Raw genomic sequence first — 23,835 nt, forward strand, 5'->3', positions numbered from 1 at the left:
TTCTCGCAACAGAGAAACAAATCTTAACGTACAAGACAGAAAAACGGAATAAAAACAAGATGTTGACGCGCGCGAATGTCGCGATGAAACGAGGATGATGAAAAACGCGAGAGGCGTGCGCGTAAGAACGCGGTGACAATTGCACGATAGAACGAGACTCGGAGAAAAAGTAAAAAAGTAAAAAAGAAAAAAAAAAGTCGTCCTCGACGACAACGAAATCGCGCATTGTTGTTCGGTAGACCGGTGACCTGCGAACTCTCCCACACTCCGCACAGCCTGTCTCCGCGACGACGAGCCGGTATACGCGTGTTTTTTCAACCAAAACGATGTACGCTCGCGCGCCACCGCGTCACAGTATGCGAATGCATGGAAAATTTTTATGCGTCGCATATAAATACTACAACTTTTTATATGTGCATCAACTTCTTGGATTTATCGCTTGTCTTGCGACTTCGAACACTGTAAGCTTCGACATTGGGTTCAATTTCAAAATTCGTTGATGCTTAGTGAATATATCTCGCTCGATGTTGCACATTTGACGAGTTACTTGGTAGCTAACCAAATGATAAATACGTTTGATCTTAGGAGGTTCTCAACGTTCGACGTATATTATCAATATTTCCAGGTTCTAAAACAAAAGCATCAATATTTATCGTCAACACAGTGTCGTCGATATTTATTGACAAAGCATATTTTCATCGAGAACCTTGAAATATTGTCATTATCATTGATCCTCCGTATATCGTCCTTAGGATAACTGGCTCTAGTTTAGTTCTAAAAAAATTACCTGTATTTAACAAAAGCTTTGGATGATATATATGTCTATGATTAGTGGCGAGTAAAAGGAAGATTTTGTTCATAGCTCAAAAGATATTTTGCCCTGGGAGGCTTAAGGGATGACTGAAGAGTAAGTTACTTGCAACTTCCTTTAATCTATCAACTTTCTTAATCTACTTATGATCGCCGATACAATGCCAAAACGTGACAATATTTCGAAAAAATCTGGCAAAATGTGAAATAGCGAAGTTACCGATATTTTTTAATACGCGATCATCGTTTGATAAACCGGAATGATGCGCTTATAGTGGACAAAGATAGTTGTCTGCGATATGACCATTCTCGCGCGATCATTCGTAATGCATATTTATCATTTTTCCATGCTTCCGGTCGAGATTACTCGAACGCATTTCATGCGTGTTCGACGAACAAACGTCTCCGCGAACAATTTCCATTTCGTATATCATTTATATTTCTTAAATATGCTTCTCAGTCAGTAACTCTCGGTAGCCAAAGATTTTAATATTCTTACGGATACCGAGTAGATTTCGCAACGAAATGAGCCGCGCTTGCAAAGAAGCGGAGTGTAAGCCGAACTCTCTCAGATCCTACGTTGCATGTTTACGTACTTACGTGGTCGCATGCACGCGACATTGTACGTTAACAAATCGTTAAACGGGTAGAAAATAAGCGTATTTGTTTTTGATAAAGTTGGCTTTAAATATCAGTAAGAAATGTTCGATCTCGCGGATCTTCTACACGACACTTACGATAAACAAACGTCTACTTAGATATGCAATTATACAATCCATAAAGTAGCGTTAATCGCTTCTGTATCTATTTATATAAATATACGTAAATACTGGAAGAGAAACAGCCATCATGACGTTATAATATCAAATTAATCTACCAACAATAAAACGTAAAATTCGAACGTACAATTTTCATTCGTACGATAGAGCCTTAAAATCATCGTCGATCGCGTTCGATTTCCGATCCAGCAGAGTTTCATCGCCGAAAATGATCGTCCGCTCCTTTCCATCGAAGCGATACCGCAATAATTGCACGGTTGCGCGAATTCACGGCGATTGTGCATCGGTGTAACGTTCAGGGAAATGTTGCGCTCTCCGGTGGCGCGAGGTGTATCGCATGCGCGATCGAAGGATCGCTTCTTTAAATCCGATCGCGGCCATCCGTGGCGAGCCATGCAATAGCGACCTTGCATGGCACGGCACCAGGTTTATTGGCAATTTAGCATCGGGCCACACCTAGGCTGCGAATGGCGACGTGCATCGCGAACAAAAGAAGCCCCCGCGTTAAAAATAACGATATAGTTACGGATCATTATGCGGCCGGGGCACAACGATTATTATCGAGCATTGCTTCCAGTCTCTCTCTTTTTGCTCGTCCGTTCAATGTTAACGCTACCGCAATATATCCATAACTAAAGCGTAGAACTTGTATCAAAGAAATCGAAATGAAAGGTGCATGTAATAACATACCTATGAGTGCACGGGAAGAGACAAACCTCTATAACGTTAACACTGCAATCGCAGATTTATTAGATTCTAGGTTTATAGAATACAGATTTATAGCATGAAATTATAAAAGGTTGATCGCGTATCGGAGCTTTTTCTTCGTTTCTACAAACGCGTTGAAAATCTCGACGCGTCTTTTTATGTACATTGGCCACCAAAAGTATTTGCAAGTATCTTACTTTCCAATGAAACGTTCACGTCGTCGTAGTATCAAATTTTTGTAGCTATATGAAAGTACTTCTAAACGATACGGAATTTAATTAGTTGATGTATTATATGCTATGATAGATACAATGGTGTACAAATGCGTTCTGTATTTTACACTTCTTGTAGACTTGGTAGAACTTTATCCCTGTTGGAAACTTGCAGGCGATACAAGAGTCTTTGAGCGAAGATTCGGTCGCAACGAAGTGGATAAGCGTGAATTCGATTCGATCGTTGGTTGGTTTACATTTACCGGAACGTTTTCGTCTCGTCACACCGGTAATGCACTTTAATGCAATCATAGACGATTGACCTTGGTCAAATGGCCAATTAACCGCACAGTGTGGCGGCACGAGCGGCACGAGTGGCTGAACGAGACGCGTTTAGCCACCACTGGGCGAAAACTTTGATGCCCTGGACGAAGATCAGACTATGCTGACACCGAACGATGATGAAGATCCATTGAACCTACTGTCTACACCGGATCAGTCTTTCGTTGAATTATCGTGAGATACGTTACGCACTTACAAATACATAAAGGTGACATATAAAGATAAAAAATACTTCATTAGTGACAAATAAATAATAATATTAATAGATATCGGAAGGATTTATTAAATTATGGTATATACGATACAACGAACGAAACTCTAATGAAAGTACCTATTGTCGACGTTGAAAAAACTTGAAAGTATTGTCCTGTTTTTGGGCCGAGATATCTCAAACGAGTTTCGAACGAATGTAAATATTCCACAGGATGTGCTCGAGCCTCGCAGAAGCTGATATATTTGACGTGACGTATGCTTATCCGATTTAAATGAAAATAATTACTTATATAAATGTATCCACCGATATCCGTGGCCAGATAGTGACAGTTTGACGAAATTTCAATTTTTGAGCTGCTTCCTGCCCTGTTACGCTTTGTGAGCTTAGTATCCAAAGGGACAGCTGGGAAGCGTCTGGGAATTCTGTTCTATCATTACTGAGATTATTATTAACACCACGGTAATATTGACCTCAACAGCCAATCATTCTTCGATACAATAATGACGTATTATCAAACATAAGCGTTTTATCAATGTTTACACTCAATATATAACATGTCCTTGGAGAAACGGTCCACGAAACAAGAATTTCGAATTGATTTTATTGACAGCACGTATGTATAATCCACAAATCTAATAGGTTTATTAAGTCATATACTTTTAACGAGCACAAGTTTTTCATTAATAAATCTGAAATCTGTTTCATACGTCAAGTAGCATTTACGGAGAACATTTTCAGAAATATCGCTCGAAACCCAGTCATCCGTTTCAAAATCATTGAAAACAGCGACGACAAAAGAAATTCTACGTCCTATTTCATCGGTAATGAACCAAAGAAGACTTCAATCCAGAAATTCCAACAATCTGTTCTAGAAACATCTTCAAGAAGGTCTGACAAAACTTCATCAACCTTCGTTTCGAATACTTTCACCTACATTAAAATCATCGACAACGACGAAGAACAAGGAAATTCCAATGTGTGATAGATCCAATACAACACCCAATGCCCGGGAAACAGGCACTTCCCTCGAAATCATCTTTGACTTTGAACAGTTTCGTCCATGTTAAGATCAGAAAAAATAACGAAGAATAAAACAACTGTATACCCGCCCCTTAAACTCTTAGAAAACATTTCCAGAAGAGTCGGAGATCTTTCTCGAAATCTAATCATCCTTCGTCTACATCGAGTTCATCCAAACTGACGAAGAGTGTGAAAATTCCAATCCCCAGGAAACTGAACTCTAAGAAGCATCCGCGAAGTTCATCTCCAAAACCCGATGATCCATCGTTTCGTATACTTTCATTCGCATTAAAGTCGCGAAAGATGTCAAGAGGAAAATCGACTTTGCAGCTGGTTGTACCGGTAAGAGGACGAAGAAGAGAATTGTCGCGAGTACCTGGCGTATGGGTGGTCGCGTCCAAGGAGACCGGCGGCATGCCGGTGTTGCGCGCGATCGCGTGCTGATGCGGATGTTGATGGTGCGGATGGGTGAGAGGGTCCGTCTCCTGGTACGAGGGGTAATCGGCGTAAAACGGTTCGTGGCCTGTCATCAGCGTGTCCAGCATGTGGAGCACCATCTCCGAAGATGCAGCGGGGCCGCTACTCGTCGTCTGACAGAGTGGATCCGAATGGTTGTTGCCGTACGTGCCGACGATTATGGCCGGCGCCTGCCCCGAAGGCCGCGACGTCTCGACGCCCGCGACGCCCGCCGTGACGTCCCTCTGATGATTCCTCTGCCGCTTCTTCTGCTGCCCGGTGCTGCCCGCTCGTTGACGCGCACCTACTCGCGCCGATGCACGCGCGCATTCGTGCACCCACCCTCTCTCTCGCCGCGCCGCGCCGTGTGTAAGAGAACACCGAGACGATCAGCCGAGAGAGGATCAGGCTCTCAGAATCGACTGGCCACGATCGAGCATGCGGGAAAGTTTCGTCGTTGTTTTCCAGGAACGCGATAGACTTTGCTCGTCCACGAATTGCATAGCTAAGTTTCGGCGAGCATGCGAAAACTTCTAGGCGAGGAGGAGGGGGAGGTAACTTTGAATATTTATATACGTTCTATCCTAAGAGAATCGTCGACGAAGTTCGTGGAAAAGTAGATAACCGACCACTTTTCACGAGGAAAAATCATGGACGATGGGTTTGCAAAATTCCTCACTTCGGTCAGTGTCCATTCACTGAGACGCACAGTATCATCACAGAATCACGACGGACTCTCCGATCGTTCCTCGCGGTAAACACACTTTGGTAGCCAGCATAGAACAGGTACAGTTTCCCTCGCACCTTTTGTATATCTTAAAACTCGGCAAACCAAACGAGACTCCTATGCACACAGAACTCTAGTACTCTAGACGAGATAACAACTTCCACGCGGAATACCGCGTTGATCCGCGCAACAGGTGTTCCACGGGTTGGAGCCAGCCACCCTCGAGGCACAAGCCCTCTATCCTCCTTTTGCCTTCCAAAACAACCACTCTGTCTCTTCCAACTGCCGTACTATAATCTTCACACTGTATCCAAGCGAAGGAACAACTAACACCTGAGAAGCTCGAAGAGAATCTCTGGCTCTTCTTTAGAAGAATGGTGTATCAACTCGCGAACGAACGAACGACCGAACGTCGAAGAATCACAACGAGAAACGAAAACTCGAGAAGAAAATACGCGTCGGATGAAGAAAAAAGATCGACGAAAAAGAGGCGCGAATCGAACGTACAACAGAGCTTCTTCTCGCGTGCACTCTCCACTTGACGTGAGCGCGCGTGTCACTGTGACGAAGCGCCGCGCCGTTTCCGCTCTCCGGTCCTCTGCATCGACCTCCCTTCCGTCACTTCCCCTCCCGTCCAACCCTCCCCTTCCGCCGCTAGCAAACGTTTCCCCCACCCCGTTCCTCGACGGGACGCGATTCAACCAGCTGCGGACTGTTTCGTCCTCCGTCACATTGCTGCTCCTTGTTGGAGGTGGAAGTGTCCAGTGGTGGGGATAACGAAGCACCGATGGGGGAGAAATGCGGCTCGTGGTGGGGATACGTGTGACGCGTAGTGGGGTGAGTGGTCGGTTGTAGGGGTGAGTGGGGAGGGGGAGGGATTCACAAACGCCCCTTCGAAGCTTCAACAACCACCTGCTGCCACCGAGGCGATATTTTCTACGCGATTGAGTATGTGCCATGCGTTTCCTCGAGAATTTGAAGCTCAGATTGGACGACTGGTTCTAAGTAGGTCCTACGAGTCAATAAAGAACAATGTAATGCATTTGAGAATCGAGTGTTTCGTAAGGCAGTGGATAGATATGTTTCAAGCATCAATTTCGGTGACTTGGTTAGTTAAGCGTCTTGATTTATGACATTCAGCTATTTCGGGTCACGTGGAATTGATTAGTTTATGAGAAAGTTGAAACGAACTGTCTGTGTTTAAGGTAGTTTCGGTGGATCATTGGCTTTGCTCGTGCGAGATCGTAAATTAGAAGTTAAGACACGTAAATTGGATAAAATTGGGTTGCTTTCCAAGGGGCGCCTAACGGAGGTGTCGTAAAGTTAGAGGCCCAGCTGGCTGGAATTACCGTAAGCGTATGCTGGAGATGTCCCATCCCCGTGATAGATCGACCAAGTCGACCAAGATCGACATAATATTATTCTTGGTCCTGTGGATCGAACGACAAATCTCGTTCCTTGTTTGACACTGATTTTCCACTAAAGAGTCTTAACACTTTGCCACCACGTCAGTAACGTATTCAATATGCCAACTGATTCATCTCGAGTAATTTACTTTCCAAAAATATTCGCAACTCGAAGGTATTCTTATATTTCTGCGAACATTAACTATTCCTGTTAAATCAAGTTCCAAGGCAGTAACGAAAATATTCGTCAGAAGAACGAAATAAAATAGAGCTGCAAACGTTTCGTCAACCCGCCCCTTCATTCTCTTGTACGATAAAACAACGAATAAGAGGAAATGCAGAAGAATCTTGCCTCCAAAAAATCATAAAGAAAGAAAAAAGAGAAGCGGAGGAAGAAGCATAAAACAGAAGTAACGTGGCGGGAGTACATATATACATACTGGTATAACGCTTATAATACGAGGTCGCAACTCGAAGGGCCTAGCCTATTTTTGAGAGGGGGCTGGCTGGGGAGGCGCAGAGAGACCGGATGCTAAGAGAGGCGAGGCAAACGGGGGTTTCTCTGTTCGGCGGGCTCGCACGTGATGCAGAGGGGACCGGAAGTGCTCGCTCCCCTACGCCTCGTGCCTCTCGCTTCTCGTATAGTCCGCCGGCAATAGTAATGGGACTTACGAGCATCGCACAATAAGGACACGAGAGTTCGATGCGCCTTGTGCCTTCGTTTCTCCGCACGCTTTTACCGTTCGCGCGAGTTGCTTTGCTCCGCTCTTGTTGCGTTTGCCTTCGTTTCTCCCTATCCCTGGATTTGCACCTCCCACTTTACTCTGTCCTCTGGCCTCTTTTCTTCCACACGTCGTCTTTTGTCCTCGCGTTCGGCACGAGTTAACGGAGTTACGGCAAATCGACGTCTGGTATGCCTGGAAGTCACCTCAACCGGTGTGTTAGATGTGTCTTCAAGAGTCGAGGGGTGAAACTAAAAGATATTCCCATTATCTCTTAGTAGTTTCGATTTAGCGGAGAATTCCACGCGTTTCTTCCAGTTTACGGTCTCTATAGCGAAAGACCGTTGACGAAAATTCGCTTGAAACTAGAGATAGGAAATGAGAAATATATCGGACAGCATGGATCTTAGAAACAACATATGACTATCAGAAACTTCGTCCCACTAGTAAAAACAACATGGAATTATCTGAACCTTCCGACCAAGATCCGAAGACCTATCTGTGAAACCTGGAACCGGCAGTTAAGAAAATTGGAAAGCCGTCAAAGAACGGTGAAAACCTAGAGATCGTCGAATCCCTAAAAACCTCGCGAGAGCTCGATAATACCCGCTCATAATGGGGGTCGGTATCTCAACGTACTGTAAAACGGACGTACAAGATCTTACAAGCTTCTTTCTTTCTCTCTTTCTCTCTCTCTCCTGGCATCTGTTCGATTCCGAACGCTCTCCAAGTGAGCAACAATGCCAACGTCGTGCACGTACGCGCTCACAAGCGAGAGCCAGTTCGAGGAGGCTGCATTTAGGGGTGCATTAAGGGAGGAGCACTCGAGGACATTATAAAACTATCTCGCTCCCGGAATATTGGGGTAGGACTCCTCCTTCCCTTTCACTATGCTGCCTCGGCTTCCGGTTGTAACGTGAGCTTCCACACGTTCTATTCCTCACCATTATATCTAACCATCTCTACCCATATTTCTCTCCTCTTTAAGACGAGCTACCACCAATCAACGATCAGGAGGAGGACGAGAAACAGCGGCCAGAAGAGGACTACGACGACGACGACGATGAACGACGTCGTCGAGGGCGAACGTACACGGACAGGAAGAAGGGACGAAAAAAAAAAAAAACATACACATACACGGCGATCGTGTCGTGAGTTCTGAATGAGCCAGAGGCTTTGTAGGTCCCCGAGGCGGTGTACGAACTATGAATGAACGAGTGAATGAATACAACCTGCGCCAACAACCATCAACCCCCCGTCACCCTTTTCCCTTCGCCGATCGTTTCATCCCTCTACGACCCTACTCGCCGGATTCTTCATCCCTCTACTGGAACGTTTGTTCCGCGGCCTTGTACGATCGTCCACAAGCCTCTCATTATGACATATGCTCGTGCTTCCACCTCGCCGCACTCCGAAAAACGATGTTTCCGATGGTCTTTCTATTCTTCGCTTTGGCTTTTACGAGCTGGATGACGGTTTAATTAAGTCAGCCCTGAATGTGGATTATCATAGTTTTGCTCGTAGATAGATAGCATAACAGTCGGTCGTTCGATCACAACTCTGGAGGACCTTGTGAAACTCTGGTAATTACGTATTCGATGCAGAAGGAAACCACTTGGAAAGCGATCGTTAGCTAGTTACGTGCGATATATTAATTTTTATGTATTCACTCTCTTCTAACAGAGTACAATTTTAGGTTCTACACGTTCCTCGCATCTTCTTGCAAACGAAATAGAAGGATCCTCAACCCTTGAACCTTACGAAATTCTTTCCGATACTTTGATTAAAAGCCTCGACAAATTCCTCGCTGTTCAAGCTCACCATTTCCGCTCCACCACGCTATTCAGCTCGTTGCAACGACATCTAATACTTAAATATCGAGTATCCCCTTCGATCTACCCTCGACGTACCATATCGATCTCTCTCTCTCGAGGTATACAATGGCACACGTGCGGCTATAGTTCAGATATGAATAAAAGCAAGAGAAGAATATCGTTGGAGGACAGCGATGAAGGCTTGTGTGGCCGCTAAAATCCGCTCTTTCAGAGGACAACCGATTGGCCAATCAAAATGCCGTGAGGCCAGTCTCGGCTAGTTATCACGCGGTGGTTGCTTAACAAATAATCATTGTACTCGTCGGCACGATTGACTAACCTTTCCATAAACGTAGCGAATGGCGTCACGATGGCCGTACCTTTTTTGGCCCGGGTGTCAGTAAACCGTAGGGAATCGCTTTTGCGCGCACGGGATTCGACACCGTCTATAATTTATGCACGAGCGGCCGCGTGTGCGAGACCACAGTCTCTGTGTCCGTGCACGTGCGACGATCATACGTGACAAACGGAAACGATCGTCGTCCAACACTATCCTCGAAATATTTATCGACGTTCTATCGAATCACGATACGTTGACTCTTCGTGTCGATATATTCGGCTAATTGTAAAGGAATCGGTCTCGAAGGGTTGATATTTCGTTTGATATTCGAGCGGTGTGTTCGTGTTTCGTAAGGTTGAACCTTGGATGACGGATTGTGCAGGCATTTGGAAAGCTCAGATTGCGGGATTTCGAAATTCCAGGGAGTTTGCAGTATATTTGTAAATTTGTTTTAAAAACGACGAATTCCTCCTTGGTTTGGTAATTGGAATTATTTATTACGAATTTCTGAAGAGCAGCGGAATGGTAAAATCTAGCTGATTGGCACTACGTTATGGAACAAAATTAAATGTTAAGGATGTAGCATAGTTTCGTTGTCGTTGGAAGAAATTGAACGTTCTAGAACGTTCCGAAAAATTGATCAAAAAATGATTGAAAGCAACAAGAAGATACACTGGTGGTTTCATAGAATATTGATCTTTCTTGAATCTCGCTACCTTTTCGAACATTCCATATATCAATTTAATAAAATTTCTAACGTAGAACTATGAGAAATTTTAATAACGAATTCTTCGTACGTACTGAATTAAGAAGGCTGAATCGAATAAATTAATTTCAATCGAAATTTACTAATCCAAATCTAACCTACATATTACTTCGTCGTAATTATATCTTTAACGAAATCCGTAATGTAACGGTACTTTGGGAATACCGATAGTAGTTCCTTTTTACGTAATAAATTAACATAAGATTCTAAATAATTTGAACAACGAATTATTATCGGTACTTGTAATTAAAGAGGAAAGATGGGAGTAGGCGCGACTGAATTAATTTCAACGAACGATTTCCATGTAAAAACGATAGGAAGATTTCGCAGATTTTTCATCGGGCTTGGCGTACTGTATCGTGATACTCGTGCACAAGTATAGAACGTGTCGTTGCAAGACGACCAACACAGGCGACCGTATAATAGACTCATTATTTCTGCTTGCCGGAGCACTGTTACGTTATGTATCGCGGCTCTTCGAGGTCTCTGGTTCGACTCTCGCTTATCCTCGCTTTCGACCTCCTCCTCTTGGAACCGATGCATTACGTTACTGCTGCACGCGCGTTCTCCAACTTTTCCAACCGACGGATCCTAGGCATAATTTATCCGATTATTCTAACTATTCATTATATCGTTCATTCAATCGCTACGATTCTGGAAAAACAAACAATCCTACGTTCCACTGCTTCGCTGAATCATCCTCGAGGAAGATAATTGCCAACTTCGGTACAAACAGAAGACTTTGAATTCGAAAATCGAGGAATTCTAAAAAGTTTGAAGAATACTATATTCTACTTCGAACCTTGGAGGAGAGACGAGAACAAGTTCTAAGGCGCGAAACGAAAGAACGCAGCGAAGATTTTTCAAAATTTTTATACTAGAAGAAATAAAAGAAACAAATCGACAGAATGGATATACATTTTTTTTTTTACGAATGAAAGACGCGTAGCGATAAATAGCTCGGTCAAATTATACCTAGTTCCGAAACTAGGAAGGGAGTGACCGAGAGGCGCGGAGGAACATCGTGGATTTTTTATTGGACTAAACGCGAGGATGTCGAGAGAGGCAACAGAGCCCGGCGTCGTCTCCATTGTCCGCGGCGAAGCGTGCAGAGGGCCCGACTTTCCCTCGTTCACCCACGGTCACTGCTGCAATGACGTAAGGACCCCGGCTAGGTAATTGTTACCTACGCTACGAACGCTCGCCTCATAATGTTCTCCTCTGTTCCGTTCTATTCGACCCGGCTGCGATTCCCTAACGCGTATCAAACACGCGTGTACTCTTCGTCACTGTGTCACTAGCTTCGCTTCTTCCACAGAACCTACTCAGATTTTATATAGGAAATATCCAACCGATTCTTTACAAACATTTAAAATACGCGTCGAAATTCGTACCTAGGATTCTTCCCAACCGAAAACGATCTTCACAAGCGTGTCGTCGTCGTGCAAGTAGAATTATCCGAATTTGATTACGGTGGATTCCATGGAAGCAAGTTCTATTGGAATGGCGTAAAATAGAATTCGATGGAGCCAAGTACCCGACTGTAACGACGTATCGGTGATACGACAAGCACGAACTGCCGTTTTCAAGGGATCACATTCCAATCCCGCTATGATATTCCACAATCTACGAGTTGCTACGGTCGATTAACCGAGAAACGAGGGAAAATATCGGGGCAACGACGAATTGTTCGATCGGATGAATGGAACAGCGATCTACTCCCCGGTGAACGATTTTCCATTGTTCGTCTGTGGAACGACGAGTCCTTCGGCTGAATGAGTTGCGTCAGAGTTCAGCCGATGAAAACGCCGAGAATAAGGTGAATCACAGCGGCGCGAATTGCGCACCATGAACGGGGCCGCGAGATATTGCAATCCCGCGAACCCTTTGCCCCGTGTCAGGTGGAAGTCTCGGTTAATGAGCCGACTTCTTCCAGCAAGCATCGCGAAAACCCTCGGTGAAATCGCGTGGATTGTCGCTAGCCCCCTTCTTCCTTCTTTCCTCGTCTCCTCGAGGAGGGACGATCCGACGACGAAACGGTTAAACGAGACGCGAACACAACGACGATAATGAGAGACTTGTGGCAACACGTGCAAACGCGGTGTGTAGAGAGATGCTATCAGCCACCCTGACGTAACAATGAGAAACTCCTCTGTGCCCGCCACTCGCAACGCTTTCCTTCGTTCGTCGCTCGCAATCGGGGAAATAAATAAATCGGCTTGTCGCACGCTGGACTTGCCATGCTCTTGCATCCTCTTCGTCTCTGCTCAGCGTTTCCCAACCTCGACTACGAGCTAATCTTCTAGGAGAATCGGTTGCGAGGAAGGAAAATCGGATTTTCTGGAAGTGATAGTCGGAAGTGACAATCTTTTTAATACGATGGACTTTCGTACAAAAATATAACAGTCGCTCTAAGACTGTTGAACGAGAGTGTAGATTAAAAGTTTAGCTATTTGCTCCTTGGAGTTCGATCTGCTCGTACTTTTCTTCTATACACGACAAAGTTGCTTTCGATCGAAGTAGAACATACTTAAATACCTAGAGGTCTTATACGAGATTTATGTTCAGAAGCAATAGTCGAAGAAGGTAAATCGACCGAGGGGTTGGGAAACGCTGAACAGAGTCTTAGAAGAATAGATTAACTCGTTGTTCCTGTGGCTGTGCCTACACCTCGCTCGAACAGGAGGAATTCGATGTTCAGTCGAGTCCATATTGTCAGCAAGAGTTTTACACGACCAACGAGAACCTTCCCAGGACAAGGCTGCTCGTCGTGTACCATGCTTCAACCCCTTTTAATTTATCACTTCGCGTCGAACCTTTACGTATCTCTTCCCTTGCTACGACTCCAGCTACACATCCGTTAACCTCGATCAATCTACACTTAGGTACAACGTTCGTCTCTCGTGTTTCCGTAAATGAATATTTGACTCTATATATTTTACGTCTCGTCCACGCGAAGCTGTACCATCGATTTTTCTACGTGTAAATCGATTAGAGTCCAATCTCGTTCGTTTGTTTTTTGAGGAAACTGGAGCAGAGGATAGATGAAATGTGAGAGACACTTACCATCATTATGATACTGTCTCGAGGGCAGAGAGACCGCGGCGGAAGGTGGTTGCAACGGGGCCGTAGGTTGGTTTCCAACGTTTTGAGGGCCGGACGAGTTCGAGGTGGCGGAACTCGCTGGCGTCGCTGGACTCTTGTGTTCCGGCGTCGCGCCCTGATGAGCACCGCTCTGGTATCCCAAGAAATCACCTAAATCTGGCACGCATACGCTTTCGTACATGTTGCCCGGCACGTTCTCCAGCGAGGCCTTCGCCGCGTCGACATCTGGATGGAAAACGGAACAAATTCCTCAGTTCGCCGCGTTCTGTCCACGGTTTTCTCGCCGACTATAGTCGCCGGTCGTCCCTGCTTCCTCGCGTATTACCGCAGATTTTTTTCTATTACCATTTCGTTCTAGGTTTGTTCTTTTTTTTTTATTCAAGGAGGAGAGGAACTGGAGGAGTAGAGTCGGAGGAGAATCTTGGAAAGACGTTCTTGCGAAAATTTTCAAAGTCTCGAACCTCGGTTAGTCACGATCGGACCGTTTAAAGTGCGAGCTGAATACGACGAGAAAGAATGCTTCTTCGTACAGTATGCTCCGACGGTGCGAAGCGTAAAAACACGTCGACAGCGAAGCTCGATTTTGTAATTTTTATTACCCTTCGCGGTTTCCATAATTTCTTAAGCTTCTAACTATTTACGATAGTCTTCGTAGTAGCGGAATTTATACAGTTATATAATTATTAGTAGCTTCTTAGTCTTCGTAGCTGCGATAAAGATGCAATAACGACAATAAATATACTTGTTGCTTTCCCATCTGTATGTTGCGGCGAAATTATGTATTTATCTATTACAATAAAATATTATCCGTCGCCTGTCGATACACCGAGCTTTAGAATCGCTAGCTTACGATAATTGGAGGAATTCTAACGAACGACGGATATACGATGATGTTTACCAGCTTGAGAAAAGCGAAGACCCTGATCTTTACTACGTTCGAGTTCTAGAACGAGTCTAGAATATTTAATTGTTTCTAGTTTTTCGATACGTTAATCTTATTCCACCGTACAGTTATATCGTACACGTTAACACAGTGTTTACACAGCAGCAGAGCAACGCGGGAGGAGTAATTAATGTTTGTGCCCGTAGTTACGCGATTATAGAATTCCATGTCATTAAGCCAATTACAGTGGCGGCGGCGTTAAGCCGCGCGTGCAAACTCGGTCCCTGTTTTTACCATTCCGGCGCAAGAGCACCGCGAACGTAATCGTGATGAACGATCTAGCCGTGCTCCATTATTACGGCCATTATTGCGAAGGAGACGATTGCCATTGGCGTGATTCATCGACGAACCAAACGAACGATTCTGCGTTTCTGACCCGGTGAGCTTGCGCTATAGGAAAATCAATTCCATCCCAGGAAACCACTCCACCTCTTCCCTTTTCCTTTTCACCTAAGTTTCCTAACGACTTTGACAACCGAACGATATATAAAATGGAATTTAACGTTTTCACGAACGAGATAACACGCTACCAGATAACTTGACAATTTTTGTCGCACGTCCGAAATATCTTTCCCTCTGAAGGGAAGAGAAATTTATTTACAGCCGAATAAATAGGATGAAAACTAAGTGATCGCGGCTTTTGTCACTAGGTGATATTGACGAAATCCGGGATCACTTAGTTGCCAAGAATATTTACGATTTTGTAGAAACGACACTGTACTACGATTCGACAGATTTAGGTTTCTCGCATAACGACGCAATGCACACGAGCGCGTAATCCTTCGATTAGAAATACAAGATTTGAGTGATCGGTACATAGCAATAAATTGTCTTGCGCGATAGCATTCGATTTTGTAATAAGCCAAATGAAGTTTACGAACTTAACCGATCGCCGTATTTGGCGCGAAATAGCGAAATTATAAAACAGAACTCTACGATCGAGTGCATTGTATCGTTAAAACTATTAATCCTGCCAAATTACATGGCGTCGCCGCTATGAAATCGCAACGATGTCGCGTCGCATGTAATAATAAACAGAAAAAAGGAAATCTGAGATTGCGCAAAGGGCGACGAAACGACAGAAATTGGCTTGGACGAACGAACGATCGTTTCACCGGTGATTCCGATCGTGTACGCCTGCATCACGAGGATGCAGCTTTTTAGTTTCTACTTTTTTTTTTTTTTTTACGGCGCACGAGAGAGTTTCCTAATATCCGTTCTCGTTCGCGGAATCAAAGCGATTACCCACGCTATGTCGCGTCTACGCGCGTGCACCAACACACGTTGAATCGCGATTGGCCACGGATCACGAGCGTTCTTCCATTGTTCCATCCGGCGTATGAAAGAACCCTCGATAAAAATATTTCAGCTACGTACGACTATGACAAACTGGTTTACGAATCGACATAAAAAAAAAAACTGTTATTTTTATGTAGATATTACGTATATGCTAATTTGCTGTTTTCTTTTATCAGACAGTCGTATCTACTTTACTGTGATGCGCTCTGTTATCTGAAATAATTATCCCGGCTCGTCTCATTATAGCGTTTCTACTCATTGTTTTCTGATAACAGAGATAGCTCGTATCAGTTACAGTCTGTTCCATATTTAGAAACACGATGGTACTCCTGTTATTTTATTATTATCAAATGCAAAGTAAGAAATAAAGTTACAAGGAAACAGATAAAACGTTATTCAAGAAATAGAATATTTATAACATTCGTTTCCTCGTAATATCACGCCGCGTCACGATAATCTTCCTCGTGAATGATTTTATTGAATTTCGAATGAACCTGGTCACACATTAATTAGAGTACAGAATAAGAAGAAGAAAAGGAAGCGTGTAACATCGGATAAAAATCGGATATGATGGAGGTTGGTGTTACGTGTGTCTAATCGGGCCATTCGATTGAATCGCGGTTTCCCCGGCTATCAGACGACACGAATAATCGATGAGGAAGTACGGGATTTTACTTAACGGGAATTAAATCATGGGTGAACCTCCGCTTCCTGCCCGGATCATTTCATACCTTGTCCCTCTTAGCCTCCCTTTCTCTTTCTCTATCCGTCTCTCTCGCTCAAGCCCTTCCTGTCCACATCGGCGAAGATGTAGAAGTTCCAGGGAAACTTCCTTCCAACGATATACGATACGAACGATCAACGTCCCGCGACTATCCTCTCGACGATAGATCCTCTGCCGAGGAAAGGGAGAAGCCGAAGAAAGTCCTTCTTTACATAGTGTATTTTATCTGATTTCACAATTTCGTAACTCGACATCTTACGATATACAGACGTTCGTTAAATTTCTTTTATCTTTAAGAAACGATATCGTACAGTTTCCTTTCGATTAATAGTTAAACGCATTATTCGATTAACGATCGACGAAGAAACGTATAATCCGCGGCGAACGAAAGATTTGCCAGCTACAGAAACGATCAACCCTTGTATTCTACGGTTAAACGGCGATAGCTCTTGCGCCGAATTAAAAAACACCGCTAGACGAATCTCTGGAATAAATTGAAAATGACGACTGCTTGGGTGACCGTCTCCGATACTCTTAGAAGGAAGAAGAAAATCATCGTGCGCGCGTCTTTTCTGGAAAATGAACAACCAACGTGAACACGAACAAGTATTATACCGGTGCTTCGATTTCCACCCTCTTTCCCGTAAAAATCGCTGGGTCCATTGTAAAGTATCCTGGTCTCTATCTTGTAATCGAAACACGAGTGGGATTACCGGGTTGCATGCGCGCTTTTACACACAGTGATCCATACAGACGTTGGTCGAGTGGTCCGAAAACCACCTAAGTGGCCGAGGCAATGGCACGGGAGCATTCTGGTGGCACAGGATATCCGGAGTGGGAGTTTCTATGGCGTACGGCTCTTTTTTCCTCCATTCTCTCCTTCGTTTCAAATAAAAAGTGCCGATTCAACGCTTCGAAACGCTGAAAACACGAAGCTCACACACAGAAACAGAGAGGATACGCGTCTCGCTTCCACGATCTCGTCATTGTTCCCCCGTCGATCTTTCTCTTTTCCTCTTATTCTTTCCTTTCACTCTCACTATTACTCTCTCTCTCTCTCTCTCTCCGTATTGCCTCGTGTGTATAGGTACCTGTGCCTGCCGTGACATTGCGATTTTACGGAAATTCGATCTGTGTTTTTGTTCAGCGGACTATAGGATGTCCCCGTGCTAGCCCAAGGAAAATGATTCTTCCGCTCCAACCTGTTTTCCCTTCTCGCGAATCTTCAGAAAATGACCACTCCCTTCTATTTTGGAGAACAGGGGGATATAAGAGGTTCTTCTTTTACTTGGAAGAAGATCCTTTCTATTTCTAGGGGAAGTAGTACGTCGATGATTCAATTTTTTAAATATCTGATGTATAAAGTAAAATCGTATATCCCGTATAAACTGAACGTTTGATCGATAATTAAGCCTGTCTTTCCATTTTGCGAGTCTTCGGAAATTTCGATTGAAAATTCTCTTTTATTTTCTAACGTAAGGGGATACGGAGGTCTGTTATTTCCTTTTTATTTTGTTGTTCGAGAAAGATTCGAGTGTCTTTCTTATTTTCTCGAGGAACTATCTTATCGATGATTGAATTTTTCGACATTTTTATATCGTGTTGTAATTAATTAATGGGGAATTCGAAGAGATTTTATAGATGTTAAGGGGGGGTTAATTAACGTGTTGACTTCGCACGAGGATAAGGGTAGCAAACGAAGAGAGTATGGAAGGAAGAAGAAGCAGAGAAAGTCACGTACCTTTCTGCAGGATCTCGAGGTGTTCCCATAGGATATCGCCCATGAAGGCCGGAGCACGTGCCAAAAATGATTCCTTGCCCATGGCACAAATCTGTTTTCCCGTCATGTTCTGCCAGGGTTGCATCGCCACACCAGCCAGGGAGAATTCCCCTATGGCCCAGTGCAACCAGTGGGCGACAGCTGCTTCCGACCATTGCCTCGGATCTGAAAAATATTATCACCAGGTTTTTTTAATCTCGCCACACCCACTTACTTTCCTTTTCTTGCACTTGAACGTATGAACCGTAGTTCCAATTTTTCTTCTTCCGACATTTAGCGATATCGAATGCTGAACAATTATTTAGAATCCGTTATGCGGCAAAATCAGTGGAAGGAAGTGAAAATAAACGGAGGAACATAAATAAACGAGCAGAACGATGAATGAAAACCTAGGATGCAAACAACAGGCTTAAAATGTAAATAAATAACACAAAAAAAGGAGGCTCCAATATAATCAAATGAATTATCAATTTAATCGAAGAAGTAGCGCAGACGCTCTGCTAAATCATGAAAAGTGGCAAGGAATACTAATATATTCAAATACACTTTTTATATAGTCTTTTTTTTGTAGATGCTAAGTAGTCAGTCGTAAAATCGTTGCAGCACAAATCATGTAACAGCCACATCTATCAAAATCAATGCGTAAAACGTAACAAGAAGTTGCATAAATATTCATGCCGAAAGAGTTCTTAACGTTTGATATTCGCATCGATGACTGAAACAAGAGTGTTACTACGATTTCGATCGATATCTCTTTAGATCGCAAAAGAAACAGCAACAATATCTTTTTTTTCCGATAGCCGGTCGTGTAATCGATCGGCAAATAACTTACGCTGCCGTCATAAAATCGCGAAGCGTTTAACACTGATCCACGCTGAATAAAAAGCACCTAACTGTTGAAAATGATTATTCAAATCGGGTCGGTGATTAATGACGATCTCGCTGCTTTCAAACAGGAAACGATCGATATCTATTCTAATGTCTCGACGAGTTCTAACGTTCCCGTCTTTCACGATCGGTCTTTTTTCTTTTCGCGTGTTTCTGACAATAAAAATTCTCGTCGCCACTCGTCCGTACACACGCGGTTGAAAAAAGTTATTTTGTTCCACGAATAGGATCGCGCTCCGACGAATCGTTTCGTTATCGTGATTTAACGAAGAATAACGCGAGATCGCGTAGAACTTCGAAAGCTGAATTTACAGAATTTTTAATTACATGGGAATCGCGGAGGTGAGAAATCGAAACGAGGAATAACACGAAGAAGCAAATCGATTTTTGATTTTAATGAAGTAACGATGAAAATGGCGACGAGGCGAGAAAGGAAAGATTATAGAGGCGAGACAAAGGCTTTTCGAATACCAGAAAGATATTGCGTCGGGTTGACGACATGATCGGTACTCGGGCCCGGCCATCTTTGGTAGAAGCAATACCGAGAAACATTGGAATGTCCCATTTGAGGTGCGCGCCCATATTTGCACGCGTGTCTTGCATTGTTTCGCGGTATCTTCCCGCGTGAAAGTACAGTTCGGTTCGTAATGCAAACAGAAATTACGACGAACCCATCCTCCCTTAACGCGAGGCCTTCTTCCTTTCTTTCTCTACGCCAAATGACAAAAGAATTCGTCGAAACGTGATCAGACGAAACGTCATCGATTTTTGCTCTCGAATATTTCCGAACTTTTTTCATACTTTCACTCTTTGCGGCGACGTTTTGCGTCAATGCAAATGTTTTAAATCTCTCTCTCTCTCTCTGTCTTTCTCTCAGGAACAAAAGAAGAAGAAGGATCTTGAGCAACGCGTCTTCGAATTTAATTCTTTCGAGTGTCGAAGCGTTCGGACGATTTAGAAGTATTTAAGACGTTCTCGAACTTTGCTCTTTTTGGTATTCGAAACTGGTTCGTATATCCTGAGTACTTTGTAAATACGAAAAGTGGAACATATAACATTCTGCGAATAGTAATGGAGACTCTCACGCAGTGAAAATTTTAATGTTGCAATTTATTTATTTACTCGTTTATTCGCCAAGATTAACGTCAGCGTGAAAAAAGCCGTAGCGTACAGAGAACAAAATACAATGATAGAGAGCCGTTGTGGGATAATGGAAATAGTGGGTACATTCGGTCTGAAACCAGCACGTGAACAGAAAGATCGATTGAAAAGTTTCAATTGGAAAATAATAGCCATACAAAAGGTGTTTTAAGAAAGGCTGAAAAGATATCGGAGAAAAATCATTCGGATAAGAGAATATAAAGATTGTGGAATGTTTAACAGTACCTACACCGTTCGCAACGTTTCGTTCCTTTAAAACGGTTTCAGAAAAAATTTCATTAACAGAGTCCTCGAATATTCAAGCTGATCGCTTATTTGCAATTAAAAACATCGTGCTCCGTCACGGAAAATGAAATATGACCTCTCATGAATAATAATTGAATCTCACGAAGTGAAACTTTTCTATCGCAATTGACTAGACATTAAATTCGATCCCATCGCCATATAGAATTAACTTAATAAATACTGTTTTTAAACGAGAACAGGCTGGAAGAGGCATCCACTTGTTGCATATTTTCTCGTTTCGTCGATAATCTCTAACCGGCGGCGTCGCGATCTGCATATTTCTCTCTCCGGGCGATGATAATGCACGAAGAATAATCTAATGTAATACAGGACTTTTAACTCCCACCCGTTGTTTCACCTTATCTGCCAGTTGATTACGTCGTAGGAAACTAATTGCCTAGATTAGTCTATTGCGGTATGGTTGATTAAAAGCTGTAACCAATGTACGCGCGGACGAGAGAGAGAGAGAGAGAGAGACAGAGAGAGCCTTCGAGTGAACCGACCCGATACTACGCTCTGTAATCGCTTCTTCTACCCTCGCGCGCAAATATCTTACCTTGGCTCGTTTTTTCCGCATTTGTTTACGTCTATTGCTGTATCGTCTAACGCGAAAATTACACCGACGTAATTACGAAACGGGAAAACGGAAGGAAATTCTGTGGAACGATTAGCAAGCTCTCGTAGTTGCTTTATTGGAAAGTCGAATCACAATTTTGCTCCACATCTGACGAAATTTCTCTAATTAACTCTGCTGCGAGCAGGTTAATCTTTCACGTCCGAATCTCGATTTCCTTTCGATCGAGAAAGCCACTCGTTTTTTCTAAAGGTTTCAAGGATACCGTAGTTTAACGTAACGCAACGTAATCACATCGATGCATGCCTTTTCCCTGGTTTCTCTGCAACTTGAGAAATTTCCTAACGATGAAAAAATATCGTCTGATCGAGAGTAATCCGTAGAACGCAGCAGAGGCGAGCTAAACGCAACCTCTCGCTCTTTCAACTCTCGGTCGCTTGCAGCTTCGAGACCGAAGGCAATTTCGATTTCTTCCACGAGGAAACGTTTCGAGACCTTCTCTCGGCCGAACAAAAAGAAAAAAAAAAAAGAAAGAAAGGAAAAAGAGGAACCCAAAATAGCTTCACATAACCCGACCATTTAGGAGGTGGTTAAAAGCGAAATAAACGGAGTAATCGTGAAAGAATGAGCGGAATGAGGGTAAAGAGGGTGGAGGAGTGTCACCACGAGCAAGAGGGAGAGCAGTCTGTTAACAATGCTGACAAGGAATAAGTTCGGCAAACATCGGCGCGATCCTCAAATATCGGCGGTCGCTTTGATCGTGCCGTGCCGTTAGACACTCGCGCGAGCCAAGTCCTCTTTGCTCTCTCTCACCTTTCCTCTATTTATGTATTATCGCCGCGACACCGATCCCCGGGCTCGATCCTCCTCGTCGACTGGTTGGCTGGTTTTCATCGTTTCCACGAATGGAAACGAGGAATATCTTCCATTCATAAAAACGGCGTTACTCTCGCGAGTCACGTAGCGACGCGCGACGACGATCGCGAGATCCGTCCGCGGCTCCGCGATTTCGCTATGGCCATCCAAGGACTAAGGCCGACGACGTTCTTCCTTCTATTCTTTTTCGCTCTACCCGATCATTATGCCTCTTTCGTCGGCCACCTTTGATTTCTGATCGCGATTTCTGACGTCCGCTAGTGCACCATGCTAGTGCACACGAGTTTCCCAGGACCGCCGATGGTTACTCGAGATCGGCGTGCAATGAGACCGTGAAAATTCAGGGCTGTACGCGATATTGAAATTGTATCTGTTGCAGAGAGATATAGACAAACACAAGATAAGGAAAGGGACGAAAAGAGGTATAGGTTTGGTATTGAAAAGCGTAAAGTTCGCTTTTATCATTTTTAACACGAATTTTATAACACGTTTGAGAGAGTTACTTGATTTTGATGGGTTTTGGCCCGGTCTTTTGTCGGTTCGCTCAAACTATTAGAAAGTGAAACTACTTCCTCGTTGCGATAGCACCTTAAAAATGAAATTAGGTGGAAGCTGGATACTTTCGAATCGGAGGATTACCGTTCCTTTTTTCTTCTTCTTTCTTGCTAGCTCCAATTACTCCATTATAGTTTGTATTTTAAACCGATTATTATTATGGAAGATATACTATTTTTGCTCAGAGTTTCTTAGAACATTTATATAACCGAAATATTTGCGATTATTATCAAAGAGAGGTAGAGACACCGCGAATTGTCGAGAACTCAAGGGTGCCTAAGAGCACCGGTGGAAGCGATCCGGCTAGTCGAGAGATCTTCAAACAGAGATAATCGCCGCAGGTGTCACGCGCAAGCATTTTCGACAATAATCGAGAAATACCGACTGTGATTTCGGTCGGTTGGTTTAGGAGCCGTCTGGCTTGCGCGAGGGCCAAGCAGTTTACCTACGATACGATGTACCTGCCCTCCAGTGATAAATTTCACCGGCCCCTCATGGACAGGTGGACGCCAATCTCATTCTCCTCCTCGTCTCTCTTTTTTCGTTTCCTTTTAATTTCGTTTCGTTTCTATGGATCTGTCTGGCAGACCGATCGAAACGTGTCTCGATGCGAGGTTATGGCAGTTCACACCGAAGATTTTAATTAACCACCTTTAACATCATGTTTCTACTTTTGCATTCTATCTTCTACTAAGATCGTTTATTGCTTTCCATTGAACGCTCCGATGTTAGCACAGCGCGATGTTCGACGTTCCAATTTACATTGCAATTTCAATTTCGTTTCGCACAATGTCTTCTAGAACATTCGTTTCAATTATTGCAGGATATTATTGGAATAATAAATCATTCTAATTATTACGACCGTGTTATTTCAACTCGCTTTAGTAACTTTAGTAACGTGATCGTCTCTTTTTTTTCTCTTCTCCTTGTTTCTTTATTCTTTCGTCAACTTTCTCTCTCGCTTCGATCGAATTCGTCAAATGACGATATCTGCCAGTAAACGAGGAAATAAACGATATTTCTATACTTTGCTGACCATTCCTCTGATCCCTGAGATCGCAGAAATTCTCGACGAGTCAACGAAAAAATATCAACGTATCGAGACTTCGACCTGGGATTCGATCAGCGCAGAATATTAACCGCGAGGATCTCGATGATGTTTGTCCTCGATGATCGCGCGAGTTCGAAGATGGCAAGTCTCGGTGGCGAGCAACATTCTGATAGTGTGTCGATGCGGTACGTGACGAGCCGTGTCTCGATTCGACAAAGGGGATACATCCTTGGCGGCGCTTATTATTCATAAGAAAGGCAAATTCTGAATAAATCATA

General features: G+C 43.6%; 1 protein-coding gene across 5 annotated transcripts in view; it reads right to left on the bottom strand.

Moving 5' to 3' along the window:
• Window positions 1-23,835, bottom strand: part of pnt (ETS transcription factor pointed) — a 145,291-nt gene that overhangs the window by 13,629 nt on the left and 107,827 nt on the right. For 4 of the 5 annotated variants that reach the window (XM_033332764.2, XM_033332766.2, XM_076618379.1 and 1 more), the window contains 2 exons: window positions 18,129-18,332; window positions 13,383-13,646 (listed from right to left, as the gene is read on the bottom strand). In XM_033332764.2, coding sequence (XP_033188655.2) covers window positions 13,383-13,646; window positions 18,129-18,332 — 468 coding nt within the window. The remainder of the gene's footprint in view (window positions 1-13,382; window positions 13,647-18,128; window positions 18,333-23,835) is intronic. The other variant, XM_033332769.2, reaches the window with a different exon arrangement.

Source organism: Bombus vancouverensis, chromosome 5 (genome assembly GCF_051014615.1).
Source record: "Bombus vancouverensis nearcticus chromosome 5, iyBomVanc1_principal, whole genome shotgun sequence".
Lineage (NCBI taxonomy): Eukaryota > Metazoa > Arthropoda > Insecta > Hymenoptera > Apidae > Bombus > Bombus vancouverensis.